Here is an 11886-nt window from a genome sequence, read left to right as displayed (position 1 = left end):
TCCTCTCCCTGTTGGGTCATTATCACTCTCTCACGTTAATTCTTTATTGTTTTATTTTTTTTTTATAAAACCCTTAAACCACTTTTTTAAGATTAAAAAATAATTAGATTAGTTATATGTTAAAAATTTTTACAATTTTCATAAAATTATTGTTAATCCAATTAAAGGTTTAAGATCAGAATGAAAGAGCAGGGTATTTTTAAAAATTAGTTATAAATGTTTTATTATACTACCTCTAATCCTTAATACAAGACCTTGTTTGATTTTTTATTTTGGTCCCAAATATAAGATTTCAATCCATTTTCTCTCTTACATTTATTCATTTTTTTCTAAAGTAGTTTTTCTAATAATAGTAGTTCTAGCTAATACACTTGATCAGCAAGAATATTTCAGGAAATACCATACCTATTTATAACAAATAACTAACTTAATTTATTTTTTTAACCTAGTTAAATTAGTCAACTATCTTTTATATTTAGGATCGGAAGTAATATTTGATTTAAAAAAAGTCTTGTATTAAGAACCATTTGAAGCAAAAAGAGTATTTTTAAATTATTATAAGGTGTTGCTTGTGAGATGATATATAGAGAAAAACACAGTGTAGGAGGGGGGAAAAAAAGCAAGAACGAAAAAAATTTTAACAGTTGTCAACGTTCTACTCCTGTGTATTACTACATTCAGCTGCCTCCAGCTACAACATTAACAATGTTCAACTTCATCATTTGAATATATTTTAAACTTCGCAATGTTCGACTTTTGTGTTTCATCAAATGTAAAATATATTTAAAAGTCACCTATATCTATATATTTCCTCCACACAATAGTTAATTACTATCTCCGTTGTCAATATAAAATCTAATTGACTAATTTGAGTAAATTAAAAAAACTAGTTAAATTAGTTATTTATAATAAATAGATTTTATTTTTTCTAAAATATCTTTACTAATCAAGTACATTGGCTAGAACTATTATTATTACGAGGATTATACAACTTCAAAAAATAGATAAATATGAGAGATAAAATAAATTGAAGTTTTATATTTGAAACTAAAATAAAAATCAGACTTGCTCTTATATTAAAACCGTAAGTAATATATGACTAGGTCAAATCAACAAGTTACCGTATACAGAGTCAAGCCTATTAACACAGGACATAATCCTTACAAGAATGTGACATCATCCAGGTTTGTTTTTTTCACAAAAAGAAATTGCCACTTACATTAGCATAATCATCCGTTTTGTTTTTTCACAAAAAGAAAATTGCCACTTACATTAGCATAATCATCCGTTTTGTTTTATTATTGGGCTTGTTTCTGGACCCAGGCCCATTTGTTTGGGTGCAAACAACAACCTTAAATGGGAGTAACAAAAAAGAACAACATGTATAATGATTAATGAAAAAAGTCCGAGGACGTACGCAATTGACCAACAACTTTGCTACCATTAGGATATAAATTCATAACTTTGTTCATCATGTTTTAAATTTTTTTATTTAACCATAAAATATCAAATATTAAGCAAAAAAAAAAAGAGTATTATTATTCTACTACAAAGATGATGAAAAAAAAATCTCAAAGATAAAATATCACACATTCACACCACCAAAAGCACTTTGATTTAAACCATTCTTCCACTAAAAGCTTTTTCTTTATATCAATTTCAACCTTCAAAAACACAGACTCTAGCTTTTTCATAAACTTTCCCCGGCCTGCAATAATATTTTTTGTTTGGAACACAATGACGATCTTCTGAGCATATACACAAACCTTCGAGAGCACATCCATCCCTTAATATCATTCTCTCTTTTCTTGAATGCAGAATTCCTGTTCTTTCCCCAGTGAGGTAAGCCTCCATATTTGAACAACCCGATCTGCTCAATCTCCTCAATAGTGTCCTCAAAAAGCCTAGGAGTCAGTGGGTCCTTACTTCTGTAGTATACAAGATCAAAATCTACAGAATCTTTTGTTTTTCCCAGGTAAGCACTTGAAGCCTTGACATAGCGCAGGAGGAAGCCACCATAGAACTCTAATCCACACAGTGCTTGTGGTTCTAATTCAACTAGTTTCTCCACATCTTTGATGAAGCTTGAAAGAGTAGACAAGGAGACGCTGAAGGCTGTTTCGTAAAAGAACGCAACTTGGAGTCTAGAATCCCAGGAGCATATAGTGAGCAATCCGTCTTCTTTACTATCTAGGCATGACCCAGATGATTGCAAGCGATTGTTTTGTCCAATCACTGGGTATCCAGTGAAGATTGTTCCTATTTGTGGGGAAAGAAACTAATAAGTTGTGATTTTAATGCTGGTCAAATCAACTATAGACGAAGAAAAAAGTGTTCGTAGCGTGTTTGTGAAAATGGGTGAGTGGAAAATGAGAAAGAAGAACGAGTACCGTTGTTCGTCAAGCCATAACCAGATGCCTCAGCCGTCCTAGTCGCCAACTGTGCATTAAGGCATTTTCCATTAGCGTCCCGTGTTGCTTCTTGAAGTTCCTCTGTTACAGAAAATTCAACTTCTCCTTAGTTTAGTTTCTGGAAAGACTTGAACATTTCATAATATAAATTGAATGATTTGCTATGAAAATAGTAGTGTACTGTAAATAAAAGAATAAATAATTTTAAAATATAAATTCTGTTACTACAATTAAATTTAAACGACACAAATTTAATTTAACATAGGACATAAATTCTGCCTAGTTAGAAGTAATGCGCTATAGAGCCAGTAACTTATTTCTATATAAAAATATTTTTTATTATATAAAAGCTTTTTTCAGAAGTATTATTTTTTCCCCTAAATATTAGTATTTGCTTTAATATTTTTCACCGAATAAACGACCACCTCTAATCAGTGAATTTAATTCATCAAGAATAATTTTAATTTTTCCAAAGCATTAAAAAATTAATTTCAAACTAAATTTTCAATCCTTATAAAGTTATTAATGCGTGTCTTTATCATAAGGATTGGATAGCATTAAAAATTTTAACAGAATGCGTAATTGATGAGAAGTGCAATTCATTTTTTAAATTTCTTGTAATACACAGGACTTCACTGGTTTCAACAGTTTGAATAATAAATTCACATGTTCAAAATTTGATTTGAAATATATATATACACACAATTTTCTCAAATTTTAATGCTTTTCAAAATGTGAGAAGAATTATAAAATTGGTAGGGTGCGGTCAAGCTTTGTGAGGCCGAATATGGAGAAATATGGGCTTGTACTTGCCCCTTGCTTGGATTGAGAGAAAATTAGGGAGGAGAGAAAATTAGAGAGAAAAACATAAAGAGAAACAAGTTTTCTTTTGTCTGGATAGGAGAGAAAATATGGGAGGAAAGAAAAGTAGAGGAGAAAATAAGATGAGCCTCATGCCTTATTTTCTCTCCAAATTTGCTCTCATATATGGAGAGATTTGGGAGGGAAAACAAGACTTCCATAACTGTCCCTCCTCTCTCTTCCTCTCTATATTTATTTTCTTTTATTATATTTAAAAGTTATTCACTTTTTTTTTTCATCTTAAAACAATATTTTTATTAAATAGTTTGGTTTTAAAATATAATAATCTGAAAATATATACAAACCAGATAACTTGATTTTAAATTATTTGATGATGCTAATGTTAGTATAATTTTTCTATTGTAATATTTAATTTAATTTAACTGTAAACATGATATATTTTAATAAGGACATTTTAGTCATTTAGATATATGTTAATTTTCTTTCCTCTCTATTTTCTCTCATCCATCCAAACACGAGGGATGATCACAACTTCTCTCTAGTTTTTCCTTCTTTCTATTTTCTCTCCTTTTATTTTCTTTCCCCTCAATTTTGCTTCCCATCCAAGCAGGGCATTAGGGAACGTTCAAATTAAAAAGCCCGCCTCGGGATCTCATGGCATCCTCGCTGACGGCCATTCCATTCCGAACTTTCTTCCTTAATATCGTACGGAGACTGCCAAGCTCCTTTTTTTTTTTTTACCAGCGGCTGCCAAGCTCATCAGCAATTTCGTACAACTAATCACTGCGGAGGAAGAAATATATAAAAGCCACTGAAAATCGGAGTTAATATAATTTTATTAGAATGTATAAAAATATTCATATGTAATTTTCTTCCAAAAGAAAATATTATTTAATAAGTAAATAGAGCATTCATATGTAAATCATATATTATCTAACATAAGATGGTTACCAAAACAAATTTAACCAATTGTTAGTTTTTTCTTGTTTAAGGTCAAAACCACAATCATTTATAGTTTATTAAAAAAGATAGCCTCTTATTCATGGGTTCAATGAACAAAGGGATTGGACATACCTGTTAAGGAAGCAAATTTGATCTTAAAGCATGTCATGACGCTTGAGGGAGGCATCTTCAAAGTCAAAACTCAATTATGGGGCCAAGTAGAATTAGCGTCAAGGATTAGTATATTGTCGTACATTTGGAATATGAGTGAGTTCAACCCTTTTGTTAAAAATTTGTCAAAAAAAAAAAACTAATTCATATCCATTCAAGACTCTTAATAAATCAATCAATGACTGATTTATTAAGTTACTCGTTTGACCGAAAAACTCAAGTTTGGTTTTAATATCATAGTAGGAATCCGTTTAGCACAAGAAGCATTAAAAAAAAAAAACAACAACAACAACAATAATTGTTATTATTTTCAACCATGAAAAGACGTACACACTAGAAGGAAATACAAGGTACCATTAAATAAAAAAGCTGGAAAGATAAAAGACATTTTTAACTATAGTCAACTTTATATTATCTCTTATTTTTAATATAAGAATTTGTCAGAGAATTGGATCTGATATTAAATATAAAACATTAAATTATTTTGTTTCCTAAATTTATAATTTTTTTCTAAAATATCTTTATTGATTATAAATTACTTTGGAAAAAATAGTTCCAAAGCACATGTTAATTTAGGGAAGTCAACACATGTTTATTATAATTAATCAATTTAAGTAATTTTTTAATTTTCTTAACTTAGTTATTTTAGTTATCTAAAATTTATATTAAGGATAGGAGATAATATTATATTAAGCTACTAGCGACAATTATTGTGGTCAAACTTGCGAGTCCACCATCCAAGTTTAATGATTTTATGTTTTTAACTTATAAAATTGTGTCAACGTGCTCTTAAACTCATGTTAGTTATAAATTCAGTTAAACTTGCAAGTTTACTCATCTAGTTTAGTGTTTTTATGTTTTTAGTTTAAAAAATTGTGTCATCTTGTTTTTAAACTCATGCCAAATTTTTGGGTTTAATTATATTTAGTAACTTTATATATTAATTTCATAAAGATTTCTTTGTTAGATATAGTAAATTATGAATGTTGATAGGTTTAATTTTAATGATTTGGATTTAAAATATATTTAAATGGAACTATTGTCATTTTTATATTTTAATTATTTAATTATATATTTTTAATATCAATTATCAATACACAAATTCTTATGAGTTTACAATATGATTTTACATCTACATTATGATTTTGACAACCTTGGCGACAACATTAATTTTCAACTTAATCAATGAAAAAAATAACAGAAAAGGAATTTAAAAATTATTAAATTTCAAATCACGTATGTTTCCTTATGTTTTAACATGTTTTGATCCAAATAGTATCATATTATGCAATTTTCAGGTTGTTTTTATATCATTCTCCCTTAATAGTAATCTTATTTTTCTAGTTAAATTTATATCTCATCAAATATGAAATACTGCTTCCGATCCTTAATATAAGAATTTGTTTGACTTTTATTTTGATCATAAATATAAAATCCCAATCCACTTTACCTCTCATATTTATTGATTTTTTTAAATTAATATTTTTAATAATGATAGTTCTAGTCAATAAACTTGATTAACAAAAATATTTTAGGAAAGACAATACCTATTCATTATAAATAATTAACTTAATTTTTTTTTCAATTTACGTAAATTAATTAACTGATTCTTATATTTAAAATCAGTAGTAGTATTTTGAAAAGACACCTCTGTGGATAAATGAGCGCTGAAAATACATTCACATACGCAATGAGTATAAAGGATAAGGATGATGAGTTCATTGATTCTCCCAATTCAATGTGCTACCACACCACCTTTGCATGCATTAATTCCCTTTGTATGTATACTTGTATAGCTTTTTGTCCTCATCCATATCAATTCAAACTTTTAAAGCACACTTTTTAGGTTTATAAGCGAAAATGAGAACAAAAAACGATGCCTGCATTATTTTTTGGGCTAATAATTCTTTTGTGTTAGGAATATATTGGGCTTAGCCAGAACACGGTTATTGGCCCGCTGCCTGTTTGCAAAACGTGGGCTTGTATTCAAAGAAAACCATAGCCCTTAGTCTAGTCTTGGTTAATCCGTGGAAACCCAAAATTCAAATTCTCATTGGTAGATATTCATATTTAATATCTGATGGTCTGTACTTCGAAAAAAAATAAAGGAATGGCTTGTTGAGATGACTTTTATTTTAAAAAATTAATATTCATTTGTTTCGTGACAGGAACATATGACCTCGTTAATACAACACCCCACGTTATAACTCTTATAATTAATTACAAAGGGCATCATATGTAGGAGAAGAAACCATGAAGGGGACACAGTAATATCAATGTTCATAATAAACTGATTGCACAAGTTCTCACTCTTCAAGTGCTTGGAAAATTTGTAGAGTTTATTTAAATACTAAAAGAAGTATATACTCTCGTGCTACTGCAATTTGTAGGAGTACTAAATTTAAAAAAATCCATATCAAACTATAAGTACCATGTCACATTACAGGTTACAGACAATTATATATATAGTTCTTTTTTTAAATTTACAACAATTATTCTTAATGACAATATAATATTATTCCATGACAGAAGATAATAAAAAACACACCAAATATAAAATATCACACTATGAAAAGCTGAATTATTCTTCTGCTACAAGGTTTTTGTTCAGATAAATCTCAGCCTTCGAAAGCACAAACCCTAGCTTTCTTATAAACCTTCCCAGGCCTGCAAAAATATTTTTTGGTTGGAGCACAATGACGATCCTCTGAGCATATGCATAAGCCTTCGAGAGCACACCCATCTCTCATTATCGTTGTACCTTTTTTTAACCCTAGAATCTGATCTGTCCACTCGTTCGAGAAAAGTCCTTGTGGATCATACTTTCTTTTCACACTTACAAATTTGCTTGCATTTGGATACTTCTTGATCACTCCATTGAATGCTAAATTCCTGTTCTTTCCCCAATGGGGCAACCCTCCATATTTAAACAACCCTATCTGCTCAATCTCCTCAAGAATGTCCTCAAAGAGTCTAGGAGCCAGTGGGTCCTTGCTTCTGTAATATAAAATATCAAAATCCACAGAATCTTTTGTTCTTCCCAAGTAAGCACTTGAAGCTTTGATATAGCGCAGGTGAAAGCCTTCATAGAGATCTACTCCACACAGTGCTCGTGGCTCTAATTTAACTAGCTTCTGCACATCTTTGATGAAACTTGAAACATTAGACAAGGAGATGGTGAAGGTCGTGTCATGATAGAACGCAAGTTGGAATCTAGAATCCCAGGGGCATACGGTCAGCAACGCGTCTTCTTTACTATCTAGGCATGGCCCAGATGATTGCAAGCGATTGTTTTGTCCAATCACTGGGTATCCAGTAAAGTTTGCGCCTATTTATGCATAAAGAAACTAATAAGTTCTGATATTAATGATGGTTCAATCAAGTATGGACGAGGAAAAAAAATGCTCACAGCGTGTTTGTCAAAATGCGTAAGTGGAAAATTATAAAAAAGGAACGAGTACGTACCGTTGTTAGTGAAGCCATAAGCAGATGTCTCAGCTGTCCTGATATCCATCTGTGCATCAAGGCATTTTCCTTTAGCGTCCCTTGTTGCTTCTCGAAGTTCCTCTGTTACAGAAAATTCCAACTTCTCCTTAGTTTTGTTTTCTGGAAAGACTTAAAAAGCATTTTATGTGTTATTAATTAAAAAGAATGAAAATTATTTATAAATAACCTGTGCCTCTGATAGTAGTTAACTGAGCAGAGGGAGCAGATCGATATGCGAGTATATTAGAGAGACCATCTCCAGACCGATTAAAAGGCACTCGATCATCAATTCTGAACGCAGCCTTCTTTTGTGAAGGATACCACGACAAATCAGCAAACTCGTGCTCTTTCCCAAATCTAATCAATTCATCTCCCAAGTCTGCATCACTCTTCGTGACGTATGTAATTGCTCGTTTAAACATGGGCTCTACTTCGAAGGTGACCTGCAAATTAAAACCACCACCACTTATATACTCTTCCGGTTCTTAATATAGAATCTAATTGTTAAATTAATTTTAATCCTAAGTATAAGACCTATTTATCATATATATAAATTTTTTTTTCTAAATTACCCCTATGGACAAAGACGGAAGAAGGATATTAAAAAAGATGATTATGGTGTTTTAGAAAAAACATGTCATATTTCTTATAATTAACTAATTTACCTAACTTTCTTAATCTAATCAAATTAGTTAAATAGGTCTTATATTAAGGATCGGGGAAGTATAACTATATTTTTCCTAATTAAATTTAGTAAAATTAGAATAAAAAACTCGTGCATGCGTTGGACAGAAAGAAATCTTTATATAAACATAAACAAATATTGTGCCAATTAACTTTGAGGTAAACAAATGAAATTTATATCACTTGATAACTCAAGTAATTAAACACAATAGATGGGACACAAGTCAAGTAACTAATGTAAGAGAGATTGTTCGTAATTATGAATTAAATAAGTAAGGAATTTGACCAAATAGAAAATCACATTTGTAAATTAATGGGATGGGATTGGAGACACACCTGAGAAACAACCCCGAGAACCCCAAGTGAAACCTTGGCTGCATCTAGTTCTTCATCTGACTCACTCAGGCTCCTCACCTTCGCATACCCTTCTTCCGCCGTGGCCGGCGTCACAATCCTCATCGACACCACATACTCATGAACCGCACCGCCCTTTCCCCACAAAGAGCTGCCGTGAGCCCCCGTCGCCAACAGTCCCGCCACCGTCAGTCCCCACCAATTCGGCGTCTGTAACAATGCCAACCCATTCCTCGCCGCCTCATTGATCAGGTCCCCCACAAGGACTCCACTCTCTACCGTCATTCTTCTGTTTTCCACATCAACGTTCACGACACGGTTGAGCTTATTGGTGCTTATTATGATCCCGTCTTGGCCTCCAGGGCACGCAAGCTTGGGGAAGCTGTGGGAATACCTGGTGGCTGCTTTCATTTTTGTGTTGGATTTTGAAGCCGAAGCCACCACGGAAATAAGCTCTTTCTCGGTGGTAGGGTAGAGTACTTTGGATGCTCGGCAAGGGATCCGGTCGTTGAAGGCGCCATAAGCGTTATCGATGATGCAGTTTGTGTTGTTGGAAGTGCATCTGACGGGGTCACTTGGGGGAGAAGAAAGAACCCCATTCACGAAAACAAAGAAGATGGTGAGAATGGATGTTTTGAGCATTTTCATGGTTGACTGAAACTTCACTTCACTGTGTGTTACCTAGTGATAATGTGTGTGGTTATATAAATTTTAGGGCGGGGGGCTTTTGGGCCTGAGAGAAATTTTAGAGCGCCTTGAAATTTGACTTTCAAATATTCTGCCACCCATATTGATAGGTACATGTGTATATTTTATCGTACGTTTTAACAATCAAAGCCAGCCCTTTTTTTGACCAGAGAAAGCCGCCCCTTAACACGTGGATTAGCGAAGTTTTATAAGAATTGGATCAAAGTATACGTTGTTTTTAAAATTTACATCAAATTTTAATTTAATTCTTTAAGTTTATAAAAGTGGATTTTTTCGGTTCCTTAATATCATTTGTCGCACTTCATTGAAAATACTGATTGAACAAAATTTAAATAGTTATTTCTGCAGTTAAATGCTAACAAAGTATGCCTAAAATTTTAAATATGAAATAATTTTATATTAAAAAATAAATTTTAAGCATGTTATATCTGTATTTAATTATAGACTCAACATTTATATTTTGTTGATCACATTTCTTTGCTAACGCAAACATTTCTCACCATTTAAATTTTGTTGATCGCGTTTCTTTGCTAACGCAAACACCTGTTTCATTGTTTAATATCCTCCTATCTTCCACGCGTTTAGCCAATGATTGTTTTCACCCACTTTTTTTTTTTTTAATTTTGAAGATAATGTTATGATGTTTACGTTTTTGCCCAGATCATTTTTTATCGTACATTTTTTAAGTTTGCGAGGTTTGATTTTTTTGTTTCATCCAATTTAAAATACTTTTCCCCCCTAAAGTGTAAGTATTCTTTTATTGGAGGTAATTCTATTCGAGACATTGTCGTGCACTAACTATGAGTACCTCTCTCAATGAAAATTCGAATATTAATTCGTCACGTTATAAGGAACTAACTCCTTGCACTAGACCCAACCCGTTGGTCAATGTAAAATACTTTTACAAGCATGCCTAAAATTTTAAATATGAAATAATTTTATATTAAAAAATAAAATTTTAAGCATGTTATATCTGTATTTAATTATAGACTCAACATTTATATTTTGTTGATCACATTTCTTTGCTAACGCAAACATTTCTCACCATTTAAATTTTGTTGATCGCGTTTCTTTGCTAACGCAAACACCTGTTTCATTGTTTAATATCCTCCTATCTTCCACGCGTTTAGCCAATGATTGTTTTCACCCACTTTTTTTTTTTTTTTAATTTAGAAGATAATGTTATGATGTTTACGTTTTTGCCAGATCATTTTTTATCGTACATTTTTTAAGTTTGCAAGGTTTGACTTTTTTGTTTCATCCAATTTAAAATACCTTTTTCCCCTAAAGTGTAAGTATCCTTTTATTGGAGACAATTCTATTCGAGACATTGTCTTGCACTAACTGTGAGTACCTCTCTCAATAAAAATTCGAATCTTAATTCGTCACATTATAACGAACTAACTCCTTCCACTAGATCAAACCCGTTGGTCAATGTAAAATATTTTTAAAAGCCATCTGTCATCGTCCATTTCATTATTGGGCTTGTTTCTGGACCCAGGCCTAATTTACTTCTTTATGTGAAAGGCCTAATTGTATTTGGATGTAAACATGACCTTAAATAGGAGGAACCGGGCATCAATTCACAATAGACTGGGTCAAATGCATAACGAAGCAAAATCAGTGTTTTGGTCCCTATAGTTTAATTCATTTGTAACTTCAAGGTAAAAGAAAAAATCACGTGTAACTTAGTCCCTGAGTTTTGACCACTCCTACATTAGGGACAGGAGGAGTAAACGCAACATATATTCGGATATGCAATGAGTATAAAGCATAAGAATGAGTTGATAAGACTGCTTTACCCTCATCCGTGTCAATTCAAACCGATTGGGCTTGCATGGTTACAGATTACAGTTTTAGAAACCTCCATTAATGCAATTCGCAGGAACTAAAGGAAAGAGCACCAAACTATAAGTACCATATGCCCTTACAGATTACAGATAATCATATATATATATATCGTTACTTTATTAAACTAACATCAATTATGAGAAATGACACTCCACGGCAAAAATAATAAAAGATACATCAAAAATATAAAATATCACATTATAAAAAACATTTCGATTTAAACTATTCTTCCACTACAAACCTTGTCTTCAGATAAGTTCCAGCCTTCGAAAGTACAAACTCTAGCTTTCTTGTAAACCCTCCCTGGCCTACAATAACATTTCTTGGCTGGAGCACAATGACGATCTTCCGAGCATATGTATAAACCTTCAAGAGCACACCCATCTCTCAATATTGCATCTTTACTAAAAAAATCCTAGAAGTTGATCGATCCACTCATTAGAGAAAATCCCTTGAG

At 31.9% G+C, this 11886-nt stretch overlaps 1 protein-coding gene and 1 pseudogene across 1 annotated transcript; both read right to left on the bottom strand.

Moving 5' to 3' along the window:
• Positions 1 to 1659: 1659 nt before the first annotated feature.
• LOC114736171 (probable L-gulonolactone oxidase 6) lies at positions 1660 to 4344 on the bottom strand (annotated as a pseudogene).
• Positions 4345 to 6925: 2581 nt separating this feature from the next.
• On the bottom strand, positions 6926 to 9470 carry LOC114736179 (probable L-gulonolactone oxidase 6). Its single transcript, XM_028923951.1, has 4 exons — positions 8853 to 9470; positions 8020 to 8275; positions 7812 to 7913; positions 6926 to 7674 (listed from the first exon to the last, which is right to left on the bottom strand). The coding sequence occupies exons 1-4, from the start codon at positions 9279 to 9281 to the stop codon at positions 6965 to 6967; spliced, it is 1497 nt and encodes a 498-aa protein (XP_028779784.1). The 5' UTR covers positions 9282 to 9470; the 3' UTR covers positions 6926 to 6964.
• Positions 9471 to 11886: the final 2416 nt, after the last annotated feature.

The sequence above is a fragment of the Neltuma alba genome, unplaced genomic scaffold (genome assembly GCF_004799145.2).
Source record: "Neltuma alba isolate B1F8T4 unplaced genomic scaffold, ASM479914v2 tig00013316_pilon, whole genome shotgun sequence".
Classification (NCBI taxonomy): Eukaryota; Viridiplantae; Streptophyta; class Magnoliopsida; order Fabales; family Fabaceae; genus Neltuma; species Neltuma alba.
The sequence above is the reverse complement of the archived record's forward strand: the minus strand, read 5'-3'. Positions and strand labels throughout refer to the sequence as shown.